The sequence below is a fragment of the Plecotus auritus genome, assembly GCF_963455305.1.
Source record: "Plecotus auritus genome assembly, chromosome: 3".
Classification (NCBI taxonomy): Eukaryota; Metazoa; Chordata; class Mammalia; order Chiroptera; family Vespertilionidae; genus Plecotus; species Plecotus auritus.
The window spans coordinates 148,681,336-148,706,365 of NC_137772.1; the positions used below are offsets into that span (position 1 = coordinate 148,681,336).

Consider the following 25,030-nt stretch of genomic DNA (forward strand, 5'->3'; position numbering starts at 1 on the left):
CGCGTGCTTGCACCACTTGGGGACTGGTATGGTGTTCTCAGGTTTGCAGCTGTTCAGTGGGTGCCGTAGTTGTAGATTCCCTGGGTTTTTCAGGCTCCCAATAACATTCACTTTCCCCTTCAAGATGGCACAGTCTCAGTGTCTGAGCCGGTCACTCCGCGAGGGAACTCAGCAGTAGTGGGGGCTGCCCAGTCAGGGGAGCCCTGTCCAGCAGTCCCCCACAGTCTCCTGGAGTATAGTTGTCCCTCAACTCACCAACAAACACTCCCCATGTGACCACATACTCTTTCTTTTTTTTCTCACTCACACACTATCTTGCAGTCTGCCTTCCCGTCGGCAGCCATCTTCATCCAAAAAAAAATCTAGGTTTGTAAAATTTTGACTTTTAAGTAAATTCATGTAAAAAATATCACATCCTCCCTACTGAATGTTGTATAAGCATGTCTATGGTTCTTTTTCTCATGAATACAGAAACCTTTTTTGAAGCTCAATTTGAATTATCTAAAATTCAAAGACTATCCAGGTATACAGAAATTTATCCACAACAGAAAAGGCAAATGATTAGTTTTCTCAGACTGACAAGGGTAGGTTAGACTGAAAGGGTGTGTGTGGAAGAACCAAGACAGATAGTAAGCTCCTAGGTTTTGAAAATAAAGCATGAGATTTAAACATTGAATGAGGCAGTGAGGATTGCTCTCTGAAACTCAGAAAATGCAATAGCTATGCCACTCTAAGGATCTCTAGAAATAAGATCAGGTTCCTGCTGAACCAGGGAAGTCTTCCAGAAGTCAGTGGAACCAGACACCCCAGTACTCCAAGGACAGAGATAAACATGTGTCTTCATCATTAAGAATCAGGTTATTGAGAAGTTGTCTTCTAGGGAACAAAAAGTAGATACAAACACTAGAGATCCATGAGACATGGGTGAGCTCTATTTCCAAAGCCCAGAAAGTACTGAAAGTAATCATTGGGTCAATTAACTAAAAATAACATTATTCAAGGCTGTTGTAGGCAATTCACCAATTAACTTATACTATACAATAACCCTATGAAGTAGGCATTATTATTTCCATATACTTATACTCCATTAAGAATGATTTAAAATCAAAATGTGCCATTATGTAAATTATCTATTAATTCTCCCTTTGAAGACCTCAGGAAACATACCTTCGATGCTGAAGCTGCTTGCTTGTTTAAATTCTTCCGTATCATCATATTTCGATGCTTTGACAGTAAAATCCGTCAGTGTGATGAAAAAGCCTTTCTTGCTGTATAACTCAAAGGCACTGTAACCAGGAATCCACAGGCCTTGGTGGTGGAAAAAGGTGGCTCTCCGATGAAACGCTGAATTCACCTGCCACAGTTTCAAACTAAGCGTGTTATCATTGTGGACATAGAGAAAGTAGTTTGGCCTTTCAGCAGATTCCAAGGACACAAGTGCCGGTGCTGAAAGACATAAAGCAGTATGTGTGACAAGCCCCCAGGTTCTCTGGAGAAAGCAGATGACCAACACTGGCATTACAAAACAGACCTATAAAGTTAACGAAAACAAAACTGCAAAATTGTCCTTCATTATTAATGCCATTCTTAAATATTTCAGAAATGAGTGCTAAGATCTCTAAAGAAAAAAATAGTATTTTAATGCATTGAATAACAGTGACAACTTTTATGAGTATTTGATGAGTGCTATTTTTAAAACAATTTATCACATCTTGGGGAGGGGGAGGAAGATATATCAATTTCGGACTCCAGAATGTAAAATATCATACAAGTAATTAAATGATTAATTGGACACATATTTGTACTAGTAAGCTTTAACATTTTCAAATACATGAAATCTACAAATGGCTTCATTGAATAATAGAAAAGAATAAGAGAATAGAGAAACAGATCAATTTAGCTGTCACTGTGTTTCAGTATCACTGGGTTTTTAATGAGCAAATGTTCTTTCAAGTTATATGACTGCATTAAGAAAAAATTAGCCGAAGCCGGTTTGGCTCAGTGGATAGAGCGTCGGCCTGCGGACTGAAAGGTCCCAGGTTCGATTCCGGTCAAAGGCATGTACCTTGGTTGCGGGCACATCCCCAGTGGGGGGTGTGCAGGAGGCAGCTGATCGATGTTTCTCTCATTGATGTTTCCAACTCTCTATCTCTCTCCCTTCCTCTCTGTAAAAAAGCAATAAAATATATTTTTAAAAAATTAGATCAACATTATGGTCTATTCCCAGTAGATGATTAAATTGCTAATGAACAACTACAAAGCATTTGAGAAGTATAATCCTTTTTTTTATATAGGCTTTAAAATTTTCCCTTATATTTGCAAAACCCATAATATAAACATGCTTTTAAATTAAGATTTTAGGTTTAATTTTTAGACCTTAATATTTTTAAGCAACTTACTGAATAGGAGAAGATATTTGCAAATTATTTATTTTATAAGAAGTCGTAATTTAAATCCATTAGGATTTTTTCTATTTAAAACATGTTATTGTAAATCATACAATGCAAAGCTCTCTCTAAAAGTCAACATATCTTTCCAAAGACTTTTGTTGTGTCCTAAAACTTGCAAGTCCCTTTTTTGAGCCTGAAAGATGCAAATAATAATAAAAGAAATATTTTAAAGAGAAAAATATATGAATTAGAACTTAGGTGTTTTCAAAGATTTAAAAAAACTAAGGAGCTCTTTTTTATAAGAAAAATGCAATTTATTCTAATTGGAGAGTCAGGAGATTTCTCAGAATAGGTGAAATTTAAGTTAGATTTATTCATTCAATAAACATTTCCTAAGCTTATATGTAAATACATGAGGCATGGCTGATATAGTAATAATGTAGCCTGGGCCTCACAGATCAGACAGGTTCCAAGCAGATACAACCAGTGTAGGTCAGTAAATGTGGGGCAGGCACCGAGACACACAAGGGCACATGAGGGTAACAAATGGTCCCAATGGCTCTCTCTGCTCTGATTTATGTTCTTACTATTTAACAACTTTTATATCAAATCACTTTTTTTTTCTTTTCCTTTAACATTAAAATCTTTCAGATGTTAGCTATTAGTGGACTGCTTTTCAAAAATTTCAAATTAAGTTCAGTGATTAATACCATAAAAAAAAATTTAAGCTGTGCTTTATTTAGGACACAAAAAACTCAAATAATTGCAATCCTAACATATATATGCCGACAGATAAATAAAAGCAATTATTTTATATACAAAAGAGATAGATAGTTCATGTACCAGCATCTTATTTTATATTCTCTGGGACACCTAGAAAAAATGCCATAAACATATTAGATCCCAAATTAATATTTAGTGAATAAGTAATTGAAAAAATGTAAATAGAAAACTAAAATATTATTTTCAATTGTAAATTATACTTACATGATGCCTTCTCTTTGAAAAGACCTGGAGTGATCATAAAAATGAAAAATAAATCATCTTGAGTACCAATTCTTGACAAAGGGAAAATGCTTCTACTGGTTATATTGGCCCCCAAAACAAGGCCACTCTGCCCATAACTTGCCAGCATATATGGACCTTCTCCAAGCCCTATTTAAATACAAATAAGAGAATTATAAATTGGCATAGAATTTTTACATTTCAAGCTGTCATTTCAATGGGATAAATTTTAATAACAAAAGCTACTCCAAAACTTACTGCACATTTAAACATTAGTCACTAGTAAAATCGCTGAACTCTACAAAAATATATACTATAATTTTTGGACTATATACATACATAGTTATGTAATTTAGAATATATATACACATGGATGTGTATACGTATATATGTATGTATAGCAGTGCTGGATATGAGGTTGACATAAGCTTTCTGCACCTCAAATTTTCCCACCTATATGAAGAACTTTGTCTAGTTAACCTTCCACTCTAATATTCTAAGATTCTAATCTACTCTCAGAAAGCATAAGTTTATTTATCCATCAATGGCCAGGTATTCTGATAGTCTTCTAAAAATAATTTCTCCCTAATAGGTTACATTCATGAAAACAGAATTCACAGACTTGATAAACAATATTTTGCTGTTCTAAGTATTATTGAATTTCACCAGTGAGGCATGCCTAGAAAAAAGAAGATAATGAACAAAATAGATCTAGAGACATGGAAGCATGGAACAGATTGACAAATTTCAGAGGACTGTAGTAGAGAGATTATATGTGTATATGCATAATCCATGGACACAGACTATATGGCAGTAGGCCTTGGGGGAAGGGAGTCTTGTGGAGGGGGTCAGTGGAAAGAGAAAAAGGGACATCTGTAATACTTTCAACAATAAAGATAAATTTTTTAAAAATGAAGATGAAGCTTAACAGAGAATCAAAGATCTTTTTATTTAATACTATCATTTCCCATACACTTAAATAGTTCCATATAAAGTAGAAAATATTTGCTATAGTTTGTATAGAACCAAACCTGAAGCTCAATCCGAAATTTTTTTCTGCAAATTTAATCTTATAAACAGAAGAATATATATTGTAAATAAGTTTGCTAATATTTAAAAATATATGAGTTAGATTTTATGATAATAAGATCAAATTAACTTCAACCCAATCCTATGTGAAGTTTATTCTGAATCATCAAAATTAAAAATTATAAGCAGTATACCTTTTACAGACATATGTACATTTTATGTTATAAGTTATGTAAAATGCTAATATATATGTAGCATGTGGTATCAAAAAAGATTAATCTGTTTACTCTCATCACGTTTCACTTTCCTTCTATTCTCTAATTTTTAATCTCAAGGACAATTTTCCTTTCCCAGCCTATTGTTAAGATGGAGGGAAGACAATATTTAAAGAAATCCAAGGACAAGGTTGTTTCCCTTTCAGGATGAAGACCAGGCCCGAGAGAAGAAAAGAAAATCATTGGAAGAGGGTCAAAAATCTTTTAAGTAGAAAGGAGAGCAAGAACCAAAATTTTCACCATTAGGACCAGGAGAAGAGGCAGGGTCTCATAGAATGAGTTATCTTCAAGCATTGTCCCCTCCACTGACTCATCAGCTGGGACACCTTGCCTTTGAACTCTGGGGACACTTATAAGCCATGAGGAAAAGAGCTTTCTAAGGGACTTGACACACTGGGTGTAGAGGAGACTTGAAAGAACTTTGCCCCCACACCAAGACAAAGCTGAGCAGGGACAGTGGAGAGTTTCTAAGCAGTGCACACCCCACTGCTGTTACAATGTACAGTGTTTCTCTATGAGCCCAAGTCAATAAAAACCAAAGAAAACTATATCATTATTCTATACCACTTACTGAATTGTTTTCTAGGAAAGACGAGAACAACATAAACTTCCAAGATGTGATATCCTTTAATTTATAAATATGTAAATTTGTATAAATATAGGGTAAGCAAAAGTAGGTTAGCAATAATAAATGATAGATAGATAGACAGACAGATAGATAGATAGATAGATAGATAAATGATAGATAGATAATACAAGAACAAGTTCTGTGTTTCAAGTACTCACAACTGCAAACCTACTTTTGCCCACCCCTCTATGTAAATAATGTACAAATGAGTAGATAAATATGTATATTATAATTAGATACAATTCAAAATGAAGAAGACATATATACAACTATAACTTAAGGGTTTGAATACCCTCGTGGATATTCAACATAAGAATAGGGAAAAGGCCTGGCCTTCGGTATGACTCAATGGTTGAGCACCGACCCACGAACCAGGTCACAGTTCAATTCCCCATCAGGACACATGCCCAGGTTGCAGGCTCGATCCTCAGTAGGGGGTGTGCAGGAGGCAGCCGATGGATGATTCTCTCTCATCATTTATGTTTCTATCTCTTTCTCCCTCTCTCCCTCCCTCTCTGAAATCAATAAAAATATATATTTTTTAAAATGACTAGGGAAAAGGAAATAGATAAATGAACAAAAATCTCTGCCCTACTGCACAAGTCCCTTACTACAGCAGTCTGAAGAGATAACTGCCACCCGAGAAACCCATTTGTATAAAAATCAAACACTCCTGAATTGACTCCCAGTTGTTTGATATCTTGTGTCTGGATTGTTTTCATACATTTCACCAACAATTTGAGAGACACAAGTCATTGACTTTATCATTAATTTTCTGCAGGGAGAAGAATAATTTTACCACCTACCAAAAGCAATCATTTCCTGCAGTGATTTTTTAAACATAGCATTAAGCATATCCTATCAAGAAAACACTGATCATAAAATGTGTACAACAGTTTTTAGTGGGATTGTGAAGTCCTTGCTCATTTATGGCAATAACAATGAAATATTTATATTTTTGTAAATGCCATGAAATGAACATGAAGATAATATATACAGTCTTTGTATTGAAGATTATTGAGAGAATCTCAGCTGTAACCTCTGAATTCATCTGCCTTTTTAAAAAATTTTCCTCTAACAGAATTACAATTATTTATTTCTGAATTTCTTAAATAATAAGTAAGAATTTTAATAAGATAGTGTCCATGATGTGATAAGTAAACAGAGAAGTATGTCAGCTATGAATATCCAAAGAGGAATAGGCAAATTTACAATAGCTCTGAAATCATTTGGGATGAAAAAAATTAAGAATAATCATTTAAAATTATTTTTTTTCTGTACTACTATAAAAATATTATATTCCTGTCAATCATCCATTTTATTGCATTATTTTCATGAACTTTTTTAAAAAACATGTTTTATTGATTTTTTACAGAGAGGAAGGGAGAGGGCTAGAGAGTTAGAAACATCGATGAGAGAGAAACATCAATCAGCTGCCTCCTGCACACCCCCTACTGGGGATGTGCCCGCAACCAAGGTACATGCTCTTGACCGGAATTGAACCCGGGACCCTTCAGTCCGCAGGCTTATACTCTATCCACTGAGCCAAACCAGCTAGAGCTATTTTCACGAACTCTTACTCTCCTGTGCAGATTGGTTCTTTTCCCTGTTACTTTAGTCATAGAGAATAGATTCCCCTGTCACTTTACTGAGTCCATCGGTGTCTCATGAAGGCCAAATGCCTCATGTTCACCCTCTGAATATGACCAATATCATTAAAAATGAAACTAAAAGAACTGGTTTGAAGAATGCTGTAACACATTAGAGGAAAGAACCATCAGTAGAAGTGCACAGACTTGTTGCCAGAAAGGAAAATATATGAAATAAGAAGAGGCAGAAAGTCAAGTCTCAGAAAATTCTGCTTCTGGATCCAAGTCTCCAGAAGGAACATGAGAAAGTACAGGGCACAGGTGGAGACTTTCACAGCAGAACTGCGTGAGGCAGGAATTCTTAAGTGAAGAAGTTATTGGAGTGTTTTCTTTTGTCTTTTTTTTTTTCTTTTTATTGGGGTGACACTGGTTAATAAGATTATATAGGTTTCAGGTGTACATTTATATGATACATGATCTTCATATTGCATTGTGTGCCCACCACCCAAAGTCAAATCATCTTCTATCACCATATACACTGTATATTTGGCCCCTTTACCCTTTACTACCCCCACCCTCTTCCCTCTGGTAACCATCATACTGTTGTCTGTGGAGTGTTTTCTTAAATTGGTATCTGTGTTCATTGTGCAGAGTGTATGATAACAACGTGTGGTGATCATTCTTAGACTAGGATGTGTTAACCAGACATTAGGCAGTGTAGTGTGGAGGTCAAGCTCCTTGGTTCTGAATTCAGATTGCTTATAAATCCCAGTTTACCACATTTGGGCTGTGTCTTTGTCCAAATTATTTACCCCTCTGTCCTTCAATTACCTTCTCTATAAAGTGTTAATAACAATGCATATAGTATAAGCATGTTTTGAAGCTTAAATTATAAAGTTGCTAATACAATAAAAACTATTATTATTATTAATGTTATATATATTAGGCAATCAGTCTCATTTTAAACATGAATTCCAAATGACTGATATGGAGTATGGGTGTGTTTTAAATCCTGAACAGGAAATATTTTTTTAACTATCACAGAATATTTTTAATGTTTGATTGTTTCCTCTATCAAACTTCCATACTTGTATGAAAACAACGAAAAACTAAAATATTTATTTTCTTTTTAATTTAGCATGTGTATTTCTCTAAACTTTTCTGGCCCCCTTTGTAGTTGACAAACTCTCTGGCTCAATAAAGCACCAAAAATGCCTTTGATTGGTTGCTTGGTTGTGGGTGGTTTTGAATGGCTTAGGGTTTCCTACAACTATTACTCTGTTCTTTCCACCATGGGTTCATATTTTTTCCAGTCACTGACAAAATAGACACCTCCAGGATCATCTTACTTTTCTGAAATTAGTCTTAAGTGGCTACGCCTTCCTCATTAAACAGGTTTGACAAGAAGCAGGCTCCAATCTGCCAACTTCTGGTGCTTTCACTGAGAATATAATTTTGTCTCATAGCTTCTATAACTTAGTAACAGCCAGCACCATCTGTTAGACTTCTTACTGCAAATGTGGATGCTTTTTGGAGCTAGGAGATTTTCATTATTATTATTAAATTAATATGTTCTCATTCTTTTAATACTTAAATAATTATTTGTGCCCTAACATATGACTATATAAATTCCTTCTATCATTATTACATCTATAATTTGTTTCCCTTTTCTACAACATAATGAAAGTTTGCATAATGTTCATTTTTATACATAATGGTAAAAGGTATACATTTGGTCTATGTCTCTCTTTCATTTTACCAAAAAAATTAGCTAAGTTCACTCATTCATATTTTCATATCATTAAAAAACTATTGAGGGCCTACTATGTGCTGAGACGATACCCTCCTTTTATTTTCCAGGGAATAAATGTTAACACAAATACTTAGAAATTTAGATACAGTTTAGAAGGCAAAGGCTTTTATTGAATTGCAAACCAAATTATTAACTATTCATACTTTGTTCCCAGCAAAGTTGTCCAAAAACTTTTAATCTGAAGATACTTTTAACAGAATACTATAGTGATATTCTTTAACTGTCACATACCTTCATTGTAATAGTCACAATCATGTGCTAAAAGAAAAAAAGAGAAGAAATATTAACCTATATAGGAATCTGACCACTTACCTAAATGTGTGTAAGATATTGCCATGTGTTTATCAATGACCAAGCAAAAGAACACTGAAATGACATCATTATAAAGTCTTCAGCAGACTAACCATCTACACAAGTACATAATAAGTTTAGAATCAAATTTAAAAGCAATTCAAAATGATGTTTTAAAAAAAATATGTTTCTTATAATCAGAACAGAGAAACTTCATAGCCGTAAGAGGAATAGCGGAATAAACACCTTAACTGAGGATGGCATATAAATAAATTATAGTTCACATGTTGAAGTGACAACAGTCAAACACAGAACAGAAAACATTATCTCAAATTTTTCTGTTTGTAAATCCTTTAGCTATACTAAAATGTATCTGCATTGTCAAAGGAATATACAATTTAGTCTTCTTAAAGCAATTATATTTCTATGAGTTTTATGGTATTAGTTCCATGAGAAGACAATTAAGATGATCTCCTTATGACGTTCCCACCTAATGATGATGTTCTAAGAGGGATACTTACAACAAACAGTAGAGGTTCTCCAGTGAACCGATACCCCTTCCTGACAACACTTATGTGCATATGCTGCTACACTTGTACATAAGCATTCACAGTCCCCACCGAGATTACAGTTACAAGTGTCTTCATGGCAATTTTTGGCAAAAGAAGTAACATCAATCTGAAAAATGAGGTAAAAAAATCCATCAATTTCAGTAACTACTAACTATAATTGAAGAAAATTCTAAGGAAAAACTAACTGGTAGATTTATAAAATTTGATATTATCAGTTTATCACTGACACCTAGAGAGTCCTCAATATCTCAAACCTCTATAGTGCTCACAGGAGAAAGAAATTGATTAGGCAAATGTAAGATCAAAGAACTAGCAAAACATCAACGGGATTAACACACCAATATAATTTCAACATATTCAGTATAACAGATTTATAATTTGCAGAAGTTCATTGTTTCATCTTTGGAATATTCACATGGCATTAAAAAAGTTCTGTTACCCATGGTACTTTTACTTGACTTTTATAGATACCTTAAGCAATTACATTTCTAAATAAGTTACATTCCATCTTGTGATACACTTCTAAAACCATTTTAAATATGCTACTAGAAATACTTTTAAACTATACTTGGGGCTGAGGAAGAGCATGCCTATTTGCAATATTCTCTGAAGAAAAACAAATGCAGTTTTGATCAATCTTTTATGGCTTTGATGATGTATGCAAAGAAATGCTTCATAAACTAGTAGAGATTCTTGCAAATGGATGCTGTTAAATAAGATGGTGTGGGGAGAGAGAAAAACAACTAAATGCATCACTTTTACAGAAAAAACAAACTACCAAATTTGTCTTCCTAACCATGGGTAGCTAAATTATTTGTCTCAATGTTATAAATGTAGCAGTATCCATTTAAATGTGAAAGATTAATAAAGTATTCATTTACCACATTGCGGCAAGGAGCAAACACATCGCTGTACAAAATGGAGCATTCTTTCTTGGCATAAGGAAATTTATTCTGATGTGCCTCACAGGGTTTAAATAATTCATGTGCATTTTCACACTGCGGAAAATGTTAAGGAAGAAAAGAATGTTTTAGGGGTGATCTGTGAAGCAGAAACCAGAGTAACCAATGCTGACTGTGTCCATGACAAACACAGCTAATACCATATATCCTCCTTCTTCCAGACCGGCTTTACCTAAAGCACAGTGCTCAGCCAGCTCAATGTTCATAGCATGCATTGTTTTTGAAAACAACCAAACATACTATTAAAATCATAGGACTATTAGAGACAGTAGAGGTAAATAACTTTCCAGTTGTCTTAAATGCGGCATTTAAATGATTAAGATAATTACATGAGCAAAGGATTCTTTCCTTTAATTTTCACCTCTTTCATTTCTGTCACGTGCCGTCCTCTGAGTTCTACGTACTCGTGTCAGCAGGCTCACCGCCCATGTACTCAGCAATGTGGTCTCAGCCTCTTCTAATCTACACCCCTGACACCACCCTGGGAAAGGTCATCCATGGTCTCTTCATTGCTAAGCATAAAGGCAGTTTTGCAGTCTTCATCTTACTTGACCTCTTTTGCTACCTTTGATTCTGTTTATTACTTTGCCCTTGTTAAATGTCTCTCCTCATTTGATTTTGGTGGCACATTTTCTGGGGGGTTTCCTCATTGGCTGCTACTCCCCATTCTCCTTCACCCTTCCTTCTTTGAAAACCTTGACCTTCAAACTTCTCTTTTCCACATTCTATTCACTTCTCATGGCTTCAACACCCTGAATACACTTGTAACTGCCAAATCCATTTCCAGCCTGGATCTCTTTACTGAATCTAAAAACTGGGCATCTTCACAAAAGGTATCTCTGTCACTTCCCTCTCACCATATCCGAACCTACTTATCTACAGCACCATTGTCCTGTTCTCACCGTCCCCTACCCCCCACTCGCCACTTTGTCCTGCCTCGGGGAAGAGCACCAGCATCTACCCAACAAGCCACGAAGACAGAAGACTTTCTTGAACTCTCCAGACTCATCCTTCCTAATGTAATCTTCCGTAATAGTTGTCTAATACACAAATAATTTAACCTCCTTCAGCCTCAGTTTCTCCGTTTATAACATGAAGACAACGTCTGTTACATTGCATGGTTGTCACAAGAATTATATGAAAAGACAAATGTGAAAGCAGTTCGTCCAATGTGAATTGCTATACAAATATTACATAAAATTAGTATTCCTAAATAAATGTTCCCATAAGAATAAAATTAGTTAGTTCTAAGATATATACTCAACTTACCTGTCCTAATGCCCAGCTATCTCCAAACACCTGGGCATTTCTCACTTCTAAGTTATTAGATGTGGTCATGTCATTTGAAGTACATTTGTCAAAGTTTCCACATAATCCTGATATTTTGTTCTAAAGTAAAAGAAAATTACTAAGAAATATTCTATATTCACTTTAACATTTAAGGACACATAACTAAAATATTTTAAATATTTAAGATAGACATTTTAAGAATTTCTTCAATAACCATTTACAATATGTTTCAAAAAGGTAGAGTTTCATAACTAGCTAATTATATTTAACAATTATTTTTAAATTCTCAAAAATATTCTACCATCCCCCAAATTTTTATCTTTCCAAAACTTACCAATGTTTTAGCATTGATGCAACCAATAGCATAAGTAACTTGGAAAAGAATAATACAAACATTACATTTGTGTGTATTCATATATACATAAAATTTTATTGATGAAAGCCCCACCTCCTGATATGTTTAAGGTTTTGTAACACTATAAATGTTGAAACAATAAAATAATTTATTTTTCTCCTTATTAGACTGAAAAGCCAAAACATTAAAAATATAAGAAAAAAATTAACTTTAATATTCTTATATCATTCCATCAAGAGATACAATGAATAAAATCTAAATTTTACCTAATTTTATAAAAATCATTATGGGTTGTGAAATTATTATTGAAAGTACCATATGGATTATTCACATCAACAATACCCACTGTATCTTCTCAAATAATGTGTAAAATTTTACTCTGAGGGAAAGGAGATGGACTAAGAATACAGGGAAGAATTTTTCATAAACCATGGAAATCCTCCTTAAAATTTTAAAACGAAGCAAACTGAACTTTCTTGGTGTGCTTGAAGGGTGGACTGTAGCCCTTCATTAAGGATGAAGCAGACTGCCCGTGTCTTCAGCAAAGCTGACAATAACCTAGGATTACAGCTGCCAGGCCACTGCTGACCACAATGTCTTCTGTTCTCAGAAGCCACTACGTTTATCCAAAGACTGAACAATCCACCATTGGGGGCAGGGCGGGGGCAAGGGGAATGCAGAAAACTAAATGGTTAATTTGTTTCCAAAAAGTAGAGAAAGGAGGATACATGATGAAAAATGGCAGAGGAGCCCTAACCGGTTTGGCTCAGTGGATAGAGCGTTGGCCTGCGGACTCAATAGTCCCAGATTCGATTCTGGTCAAGGGCATGTACCTTGGTTGTGGGCACATCCCCAGTAGGGGGTGTGCAGGAGGCAGCTGATAGATGTTTCTCTCTCATCGATGTTTCTAACTCTCTATCCCTCTCCCTTCCTCTCTGTAAAAAATCAATAAAATATTTTAAAAAAGAAAAATGGTAGAGGAAAATAGTTAAAGACATATGACCATTACAAAATTATATCAACTTCATGAAAGAAATGCAAGAAACCAACAAACACCAAGGAATAGATTTGGGGGCTTTCTCTCACCTAGGAAAAAGAAAATGATTTCAATACACAATCATATCTTAAATTTACAACATGTTAAAATATTTTTAAATATATATATTTTTCATAGTTTTATGAGGATATGTTGTTACATTTTTTTCCTTATTTACCACAAATTATATCCATGTCTCAATTTCAATTTCAGATAAACTGAATTCTTATAAATACATCAATATGTCAAAAAAACAACAATATATAAATTTAAACTACTTAAATAAAATTTTAAATATTTAAAATAATAAACATATTTAATAATGTTTAACAAAATATTTAATAGAAGACAATGTTTAAAACAACTTAAAATATAATTACCAAAATGGTAAGCATCCAAGATTGAATATTAAATCATGAATGGATAAAACAAACTAGTACATCTATACAACAGAATACTACTCAGCAGTATAAAGGAACAAACTATTAATTCATTCAACAATATGAATGAATCTTAAATGTATTTTGCCAAATCAAAGAAGCCAGACCCAAAAGACTACAGATTGTATTATTTCATTTATATTATATCCAGAAAAAGCAAAACTCTAGAATGGAAAAAGATCAGTGTTTTCCAAAGCTTAGGGAATAGAGGTAGGAGTTGGCAGTAAAGAGCCAACCTGGGAGAAATTTTGGCGTTGATGGATTTGCTTTATATAAGACTATGGTGGTGGATATATAACCCCAGGTGTTTGTTAAAATCTGTACAATTGTAAATCATAAGAGTAATTTTTTTTTACTTTTTAAAAATAATTTAACTATATAAAAATTTCAAAATAGATCCAGAATATGGAGGGAAAGATGAAGTGCAGATTGTAACTAATGAATCAAACTGTATTACAAACATATCACAAAACCATGCTGAAGGGGGTGGGAAGAAAGAAACTGACCTAAGTAGTTTTGAAAAACTGGATACTGTAAGGATAAGACAAAAAGAACTGTATACAATGATGTACTCTAGTTGGTAAAGTGGTTCTTCACTGAAATATGAATTAGTAATTCTGAAAATATAACCCATTTTTTTAAAAAGACATTAATCATTTTATTTCCACAAAACATTGAAAGTTACATGTAATTGCATATTTTTCATCTCACTTGGATTGACCTACCAAATAGGTTGACCTACCTTCCACTGTGGTCCAATTTTGATGTGAATGGTTGTCTTTTTATCCCAAAGAATAGTGATATCTTTCTCTGGAAAGTATACCACCATGTAGTACCCTGCCTTCCAAAGCTGGTATGTAGGTTCATTTTCCAGAAAAAAACCTGATTGTTTCTTTAGAAATAATAATAATGATTTTTTTAAAAAAGTAAATTCATTGTTTTCAAAATGTAAACATTAAATTACTATTTACTAAGTAGTATCTATATACTAGTATTTTTGCTCAACCCTTCTTTCTGAACTCTATAGTAAATGACAAAACAAATGCATAAAATAGGAAACACATAAAATTGGCTATGAGACACAAACTGCTGAATGGGCTCAACATGGATAAATGAGCCAAAAGGGAAAGATATTTCAGTTATAGAAAAAAGCATGAACAAGAGCATGGACATAGAATAAATTAAGACAATATACCAACTGACTCAGAAATTCTATATTGACGATGTATTACTTTACCTAAAAACATGCATAATTGAAAAATAAAAGTATAAAGTGTGTGTATATGTGTGTGTGTGTGTGTGTGTGTGAGAGAGAGAGAGAGAGAGAGAGAGAGAGAGAGAGAGAGAGAGAGAGAGAGAGAGAGAGAAAATGGGGACTGAGGAAGGCTTCTTGCAAGGGGTGGATTACAAACTCATCTGTAAGAGGCCATACATAGAAAGTATAGAAGGCCAGAAATGAGAATGCAGAAAGAAATTATTCCAAGCAAAAGGAATCACCTGAATAAGTGCTTAGAGCCAGGAAAGTTCAAGATTTGGTCAGGACTAAGGAGAGCACCTAAGGATTAGAGCATGGATTCTAGGACAAGTGTAGCTCGAGACCCTTTGCAGCCTCATTACCCATAAGGACAAGGACTGTTATTCCATGGACAAATTGTACTGAATAGAGGCTTTTGAATAGGAAAGTGACAGATCATATTTGTATATTAAAAGAAAATAAGTTTTATATTAGGAAGGATAACAGTAGAAAGAAACTAGAGATAGAACACATTGGGAAAATTTAGTGTCATTAGCCTAAAGTGAGAATATACAGTGATCTTTTTTAACAGAATCTATTCCCTATAAAAGATTACATTGAATCTGACATTGAAATTAACTCATATAATAATTTCAAAATTACATGGTTATATCAAATTAAGTAAAACAAATATTTCCAGAAGCAAAATAAAAATTATGAAGGAGATATGCAATCTTTTGGTAATTTATTATTCTCACCCCCAAGTAATAACAAAAGCATACTTTAGAAATATTACACTATGGTAAACACTTATAAATATTCCATAGGACAGATTAAATAAACTTAATCATATCAGTTAGAGTTTTCAGTCTCTTAGACAAATTTTATACTCATAAGTGCTCAGTGTATTGGATATAACAATACATACTGTGTAACCTACATATTGTTAATGGATTTTACATAACCTCATTTCCTTCTACTCCCAAGTGTCAAGCTGAAGTTAGGGGAAAGGCCCTGGGTGCCTCCGAGAGTCTGAACTCAATCTGGGAGTATCCTTGTGCTTAAGTGAGAAAGGCATCCTATATAATAAAAGCCTAGGTGGTGTCACACCCTCACATGACATCATCACAAGATGGCCACCACAAGATGGCTACCACAAGATGGCCAGCAGGGGAGGGCAGTTAGGGGCAATTGGGCTAGCAGGGGAGCAGTTAGGCATCAATCAGGCTGGCAGGGGAGTGGTTAGGGGGCAATCAGGCTGGCAGGCAGAAGTGGTTAGGAGCAATCAGGCAGGCACGCAGGCAAGCAGTTAGGAACTAGCAGTCCCAGATTGTGAGAGGGATGTCTGACTGTCAGTTTAAATGGGCAGTCAGACATGCCCCGAAGGGTCCCAGGTTGGAGAGGGTGCAGGCCAGGCTGAGGGACCCCACCAGTGCACGAATTTGTGCTCCAGGCCTCTAGTTGAATAATAAAGGAAAAAAATACCATGATAGATCAAGATAAACTACAAAAGAAAGGAAAACATTTTCCTGTTTTGACAATGGGCCCGTATTTTCATTTTTCATTAGGCCCATAAAATGTGTAGCCTGCCTTGGCCCCAAGTCACTCTCTGCCATAAACCTATATTTCTATTGTTTTGATTACACTTTTCAGTACCTTTCTGCTATCTGATTTGTTTGCAGATTTATTATCTGTCTTCCCCTCAGTTGATTGTCAGCTCTTTGAAAGATGTACTTTGTCAACTCATGGCAGTATCTTCAGCTTCTAGATCAAGCCCTGATTCATTAATTTTTAGCACCTTCCTGTATTGGCCTGTTCACGGGTCTCACCTTCCAGCCTGATCAGCAATAAGTAAAGCATCTAATGTGGCTTATGGCTCCATTTCAATTATGAGATACTCTTCCATATATTTTTCTATTAAAGTTCCTTGACTGACTGACATATCACTAGAACATCACATGAATTTTTGGATAAGGCAACTTATTAGACTTCCTTCAGGTTGGTTCTGCATTAATTATCCTGGTGTAAAAGCACATCTTCTCTATTTGCCTACATGACAGTTTGTATTAGACAGGACAGTTTACTACCACACAACAATTATCTTTGATCAAAAGGAGATGCATATTCCTTTTGTTTCAGATTAGGAAAGAAGAATGCTTCTCAGAGAGCATGGTATTATGAATTGCCCAAAATAGAGAAATCCACTTTAGGTGAGAATTACAGCACTTTACACAAACTCTAGTGATATTATAAATGTAAAGAATTAACCCTGGCTGGTGTGGCTCAGTTGGTTGCAGCATTGTCCTATACGCCAGGTTCCATCCTTAGTCAGGGAAAGTATGAGAAACAACTGATTGATGTTTCTCTCTCCTTCTCTCTCTTTCTCGCTCTCTCTAAGATCAATTAGAAAGTAAAAATAAAAATAAAATGTATGTGAAGAATTACAACATTTAAAGTACAGGTTAAATTCATAAAAAGTTTATATCTTACATCTATAATAATAAAAGGGTAATATGCTAATTAGACCAGACATCTTTCTGGACGTCATTCCGGATGTCCTTCCGGACAAAGCCAGGGCCATAGGGAAGCCAGTCCGGGTCCCCAGTGCCTGTGGGCAACTGGAGGGAAGCCAGCCCAGATCTCGGGTGCCAGAGGGAAGCTGGTGCCGGCAGCCAGGGGAAGGAAGGCCTACTCTTGCACCAATTTCGTGCACCGGGCCTCTAGTTTTTAATAAAAGTAGAAGTGACATTTATTGAGGGGAAAAAAAAGAGGTTTATTTTCTTTGGCTAGATGAGCAATTCATTTGCCATAAAGTAAATGGTACTTATTTTCACTTTTGATGTTCAAGAACAATATTAGTGAGGGATTTTTCTATGGTCAAGTTATCTTTATGACCTTTCCTCATCACCTGCCTATGGGTGAAAATTGGATTTGAAAATTACACAGAGCTGTAATTACCACTTCAAAAATGTGTTAAACTGTCTTTATAAGAGCATTATTTTCTCTTCGGGTTTTTTTTTTTTTTAATACATCCTTGTTCTTAGAGAGAACCTTCATCTATACATGAATATCTAGTTGATGGTTATACCAAACTGTAGTAATTACTTCAAAAGTATGTCAAAATGATTATAGAAACTCTGTTTTGTCCAAAGCTGGAGTGCTGCCTGGCTTGTCTCAATGTCTCAATGTTTCTGACTGAGATGTAAGCTATGTTCTAGGGCAGTGGTCGGCAAACTCATTAGTCAACAGAGCGGCAAACCATGGCTCACAAGCCACATGTGGCTTGCGAGCCACAGTTTGCCAACCACTGTTCTAGGGGAGGGGTGGGAAAGCTTTTTCTGCCAAGGGTCATTTGGATATTTTATAACATCATTCATGGGCCATACAAAATAATCAACTTAAAAATTAGCCTGCTATATTTGGTCAAATATTTAAATAACTCACTCCTAATGCCTTGACAGAGCCAGACCGAATGATTTTGAGGGCCTTATGTAGTCCACAAGCTAGATGTTCCCCATCCCTGTTCTAGGGCACTGGTTCTCAAATTTAAGTATGCAAAAGAATTTGGGGTACCATTAAAAATAGATTTTCATTCTCAACCTCAACCATTCTCATTACCAAGGTGAACCTAGGAACCCCCTTTTATAATAAACTAGAGGCCCAGTGCACAGGTTGGTGTACCAGTGGGGTCCCTCAGCCTGGCCTATGCCCTCTCACAATCCGGGAGCCTTTGGGGGATGTCAGAGGCCTGGTGCATGGATTCAGCCTGATACCCGCAGGCCAGGCCAAGGGACCCCACCAGTGCATGAATCCATGCACCAGGCCTCTAGTATGCATGTAAGATCTTTAGTTAATCTTTCCTGCCCTCCTCCTCCCTCCTTCTCTCCGAGATTCATCAGTCTGTTCCATGTTTCCATGCCTGTGCATTGAGCGTCTGCCCCTGATGGTCATTGTGTGTCATAGCTACTGGTTGAACAGTCGAACAGTCATTTGGTCACTTAGGCTTTTATATATATAGATATTTCAGATGCAGAAATTTTGCAGGCCAAACTTTGGGGAACACTGTTTTAAAATCTCAGAGGACACTTTTTAAGGGCCATATGTCCAATCATGTCATTTCTCTATTCCAAAATTTCTTACTTTTAAAATAAGTTCAGATGTCTTATACCATTAGAGACCTTTCATAATCTGGAACCAGCCTCCTTGTCTACTGCCCCTGCCCTCATGGCCCCTGCATTAAAGTCAATCTGGACACTTCTCCCCGAGTCTCTTTGCCATACCCTCCTTCCAGTATTCCCATACACTTCAACTAAACGTAACCACTTGGAGTTCTTCAAACATGCCATTTTATCATTAATCTCTGGTCCTTTCCTCTGTATTGATTGCCTTCCTACTCTCTCTCTTTATTTGGCTAATACCTGCTTATCCTTTATGACTCAGTTCAAATAATTACATCCAGAACATGTCTCTGAGCTTTTAAAAATAAGGAAGGTAAAGAAGAGGAAAGGAGCCATTTCTTGAAATTCATTATTTAGTTTAATCTTCACATGAATGTAAGAAGTAGAATCACCCCAAATTTACTAATGGGAAAGCTACAGTTTGCCCAGAGTGACACAGCTAGCAGGTGATAGAATAGGGATTCCAAGTTGAGCACTGACTAACTTCAGAGTCTATGCTCTTAGCACCTACCCTAAACACCCAGGGTTGGTTTAGGTCTTTTTCCCAGGGCTTCCCATACTATCTGTACATATTCATGCCATGCATAACACATCACACTACACATCCTTACTTACTTGAATATATTCCTCACCTCAGAAAATATCCTTAGCAGTGAAAGCACAATGACTTTTCCCTGTTTCAATCTCAACAATTAACACAGATTTTGATATATAGTAGACATAAGCATGAATGAATGAATGAAATGTATTCATTCTTTCAAACTGGGTAGGTTCCAGAATGCAAGAATAAACAGGGTGACAGTGGCTCTAATTCTCACATAACTCATAGACAAATAGAGAAGACAGCCACTCTCCTAATTTCACTAAAGTAGGATACATGAAGAGGAGATCCTGAAAGAGATAAAGTGAAACCTGTCACATAAGAATAAGTTAATGGAAAGGTTGAAGGTTGTTCCAGGTATGAGCAATGATAATTAGGAAGAAACAGAAGTGAGAGAAGAACACACAGCTTTTGCAGAACTGATAAAAGTCCCACCTTCTGGAACCTGGGTCAGAAGCAGAAAGTGATGAGAAGTAGGTGAGGAGAGGTTGCAATGGTCAGATTGGTGAGGCCTTGTGAGGAAATGGAAGTCACTTAAAGTTTTGAAGCACTAGAGTGACAGATTAGATTTCCATTTTAGGAAAACCACCCTGACTGGAGTGTGGCAGGATCAACTAGAGGAAGTCAGGATTCTAGTTGGGAGCCTGTTGAAGTACTCTAGGTAATAGGTGACTGTTGCTAAAGTCAGAGTGATAACCATGGGAATGAAGAAAAGATAAAATAATTAGAATATGGAGAATTAGAGTGTAACCAGAAGAGACAAGTCAAGTATGACTCACTGTAGCCACATAAAAATAGCCAAGAAAAAATGAAAAGCTAGTAACCGTTTACAGAGAAAAAGTACCCCAATTATTTATACTTTATTTTCAGTATCCTTAGTACAAGTTATAATGATCCTAAAAGAAATAATTCACTAACCTCTTTGTCAGGAGTATCATTCAGGTAAATTTCAGTGTCCCCAATTGAAATCAAAACACTTTTAGAACAAACAATATCATTGTCAAAGCATTTCTTGTTCTGGGCAATAACAGATATATCTGATTCTTCTTCACTCTGCAATGTCAATAATATTATATTAATACAATTGTATACTATACATAATTTTTAGCTATTTTCATTAACAAATCTGAAAGAAGACCAAGATGTACAATAGTGAGTATTAAAACTGAAATACAACTTACCTCTAAAATAAAGTTCATTTTGATCTAATAGTATGAAAAATATACCAAGATAGCTTAATTTTTAAACATTTATCTCTAATATATTCTGTTAATTTTTTTCTAGCAAAGCTTTTTTTCCATCTTATAATAATACTAGAGGCCTGGTGCATGAAAATTCATGCACTGGAATGGGGGGGGGTCCTCTCAGCCCGGCTTGCCCCCTCTCACAGTCCGGGAGCCCTCAGGGGCAGGAGGCGACCTGGCGATCAGGGGAAGGCGATGCTCCCATCACACCTCTGCTGCTGCCACTGCTGGCAGTGCAAGCCTTGGCCAGCCCTGGTTACCTGAGCCTCAGGCAGCCCTGGGCAGCTGGGCAACCACCATCCGAGGCTTGCTTGTGCTTCGGGCCAGCCCTGGGTGGCTGGGGGAATGAGGGTGGGTCCAGCTGCACCATGCACCTGCCACCCCCCTGGTGGGGCTGAAAAGACTGGGGACTCCAGCAGGGCTGAGGGAACTGGGAGCCACCATCTTGTGGCTATGGGCGCCACCATCTTTGTGATGGTGTGACGGTCAATTTTCATATCCCCTCTTTATCAGATAGGAATAACTCAAATGTATTAACCAGTTTATTTCCAATAAATAAGCCAAAACACATGATGTTTAGGGGAATTTTTACAAAAATTCATTTTAGACAACACTTTTATCTTATCTTTAGGAATTTTCTGACTAAATAATTATATGCCTACAAGTGAACACTGAAATAGATACAAAACCTTGGAACATGTTAGTAAATAAGATAATGCATATCATTTGAGGGATTCCTTTGAGCTTTATATATGTTATCTCACTTAATTTTATGGTACTTTTTGAATTAAGTATTATCTCCATTTTATAGATTAGGAAACAGAGGTCAAGAAGGATTAACTGATTGTCCAAGGTTAATAAGCTAAATAAGGGCAGATACAGAGTTTTAATTTTTTTAAATTGATTTTGAGAGAGAGAGAGAAACATCTATCAGCTGCCTCTTGTAGGCACCCTGACTGGAGACTGAACCCACAACCTAGGTATGTGCCCTGACCCAGAATCAAACCCACAACCTTTTGGTGTACAGGGTGATGCTCCAACTAACTGAGCAACACAAGCCAGGGTTCTAATTTTTTTTTTATGCCACTTGTAGAGAAATTAGCAAGAGTCTAATAGTGGTTAAAGAGAAAAGAGAAAAGTCAATGGTAGGTGAGAGGAAATCCTTAGTTTGAGAGAGTATTTAGCCCCAGACACTCTAAATCTAACCCCCTTACCTCTCACTTCACCCTCACCTTTTTTTGGCCACTCCCCACTCCATCCCTAAGAACATGCTCTCTAGAATCAGGGTTTCTAATTTTGTATCTCAGTTTCATGGATGGCTCCTATAGTTTTACAGACCCTGAAAACTCATTGTAAAATGCTGTTTTTAAATATCTATATTTTTCTAGGAAGAAAACCCTTGGCTTCAATCAAATTTTTGAAGTGGTCCTTATCCCCCCAAAAGTTAAAAGCCACACTGCTCTAACTTAGGGACAGTGGAAATTTCATCAGAAAAAAAAAAAAAAAAAAAGCGATATTTCTCTGGACTGAGTATCCACTTTTCAAGGACTCACACACATGAATCCTTGTCATATTTAGACATTTGGGTCAGTGTTTATTTTCAAAGTGAGAAAAGTCTTTAAATGTTTGGAAATCACATAGGTCTTGATGCAAATTCTTCACACTTAGTTTTTCGTATCGCCAGCAATATGAACATTAGCTCAATATATCTCTCAGTTTTTCTAAATTCTTTCTGTCTCACTAGTAATTACTGTAGCATCGTGCCTAGAGGACTGGCTCTCAATCAATGTTGCTGACAGAGTAACTGATGTTTCACTCTGCATCCCACTTTTCCTTCCTTCATAGCACTGAGAGCTCTTGCTTCCTAGCAATCCTTTTGCAAAGCAGGGCCTACATTTTGAAAAGGGGAATAAAATGATTATGGCATTGTACTACTAAAAAAAAAAATGCCACACTTTTTTGCCTTTATGAACAATTTTCAAAGAACAAAAATAACATGTAATTTAGGGTTTTGTTTTGTTCTTCTTCTTGGGAAGACTTAAAGGATGTGAAAAGCTGGCTAAAAGGCTAAGGCCATCACATTTCTATTACTAATAATTAAAGTGACTCAATGTTTGCTGTGCTTTTGATATTAACTCAAAAAAGCCAAGAAGCGTTCTGTATTGTATAGTCTTCTAATAGCATGTTATGTTGACAGTAACTTGAAATAATATCAATTCCTAAGAATCACATTTCTCCAGTTTCCATTTCTCATGTATTTCAAGTCACATTCGGTTTGAAGATAATGCTGCAGAGTTGCTAAGCAACATAGTGAGTGTGATTACAAAGCTAGAGGGGAAAAAAGTCAATATCAATGTGCCACATGGATTCCTCAAACTCTTTATGCTCAGGTACTGAAAACATTATAGAGAATATTCTCCCAAGTGATTACAAAACATAAAATGTCAGCACTTCTCAAGGTAGTGTATTATTTTACTTGACATATCAGTCTTAACCTTTTAAGAGTAACTACCCCACACTGTGGGTATTGTACCTGGGCTGCAGGCTCCCTCACCAGTGGGGGGCATGCAGGAGGCAGCTTATGGATACCTTGTTCTTGCATCGATCTTACTCTCTCTCTAAAATCAGTAAAAATATTTTTTAAGAGAGTATCCCACACAAAGTCCCTGTTGATACAGTAGCCACAGGCAGCCATGTTTATGTCCCACAGCTGCTTGGACCCAAAGCAATACATTCACTCATGGACCAATGGACTTTAATGCTGACAAGAAAAAACGCAGCTCTACCCAATTAGATTATCTCTCTCCCATTTGAACCAGAAAATAGTAACTTAGAAAAGTTTTGTATAGTAAGATCTGAAGGTGAATAGACAGAGAGAATAAAGGCGGAGTGGGAGCTGAACAGGTGAGAGCAAACTTAGGACATGAAGAGAAACAAAACAGTGATTGAACGGAAGCAAATATGGAGACAAGCCCTAGCTGGTTTGGCTCAGTGGATAGAGTGTCGGCCTGTGACTGAAGGGTCCCAGGTTCTATTCCGGTCAAGGGCACATGTCCGGGTGGCAGGCTCGATCCGCAGTAGTGGGTGTGCAGGATGCAGCTGATTAATGATTCTCTCTCATCATTGATGTTTCTATCTCTTTCTCCCTCTCCCTTCCTCTCTCTGAAATCAATAACAATATATTAAAAAAAAAAAAAAGGATGGAGACAAAATATAGAAAAGTTACACAAGCAAGCCTGAGTAAGCGGAAAGCAGAGCATTCACAGAGAGATGGTCCAAGCTGCAGCAATGATATCAGAGCATCCCTGAATTCCTGCTGCCAGGAGGCATAACCACCCTGCAGTTGTCACCTTTGTGAGGCACTGGGCCCTGTTCAAGGATGTTATTTCCCTCTGGGTTTTACACCCAAATCACCACAGCACCCACTCCCTACTGTTTGTTTCCTGAAATAGCAAACGCTTAACTCAATGTCACTTCCAAGAAATACCACCCTGAGGTGCTTCACTGCAAAGGAAATCTACTTGAAAATCACTGATAAAGAAGTGTTATAATTGGGTGAAATACACCAGGTACTAAGCCTCCTGCTTCCATGAAACTTTCCTGTTAACTGATTCTGTAGTCAAAAAACCATTACATCTCCACAACAGAGCTTTCATTTGGCCCAGCCTTCTAGCTTCTTGTTTAATAATGACTCTCCAAATGTAAAACAATTGAGGGTAAGGCTAATCCTATATAATAAGAGAGGAATATGCTAATTATCTGTTACGCCCTGAGGCGTAATGACCAACCACGTAAGGACCAGATCACAGATCAGCAGGAGGGTGGGGCAAGAACTACAAGCAGATGGCGGAGAGCTACAGGAGGGGGCAGGGCAGCAAGCTTTGAGGGGGGCGGGGGGAGCTACAGGAGGGCAGGGCAGCAGGCAGAGAGCTACAGGAGGGTGGTAGTGACCTACTGGCGCACTGATTCATGAGCAGGGCTACTAGCATCATCATAATTGTACCCTTAACAGTGCCTAGCATAAAGGCATAGAGTGTAGACTCTAATATGTAATTAATTATTATAAAAAGTTTAAAAGATTACTAGAAAATCCTATGC

The 25,030-nt window shown here is 36.4% G+C and overlaps 1 protein-coding gene across 1 annotated transcript in view; it reads right to left on the reverse strand.

The window, feature by feature from the left end:
• The window catches only part of OTOGL (otogelin like), a gene marked incomplete at both ends in the record, with an annotated part of 145,047 nt that overhangs the window by 57,613 nt on the left and 62,404 nt on the right, over window positions 1-25,030 (reverse strand). Inside the window, 8 exons of the mRNA XM_080659575.1 lie at window positions 1,168-1,446; window positions 3,378-3,545; window positions 8,961-8,987; window positions 9,542-9,698; window positions 10,474-10,590; window positions 11,824-11,943; window positions 14,418-14,567; window positions 20,607-20,741. Of these exons, the coding sequence (XP_080515701.1) occupies window positions 1,168-1,446; window positions 3,378-3,545; window positions 8,961-8,987; window positions 9,542-9,698; window positions 10,474-10,590; window positions 11,824-11,943; window positions 14,418-14,567; window positions 20,607-20,741 (1,153 nt within the window). The remainder of the gene's footprint in view (window positions 1-1,167; window positions 1,447-3,377; window positions 3,546-8,960; window positions 8,988-9,541; window positions 9,699-10,473; window positions 10,591-11,823; window positions 11,944-14,417; window positions 14,568-20,606; window positions 20,742-25,030) is intronic.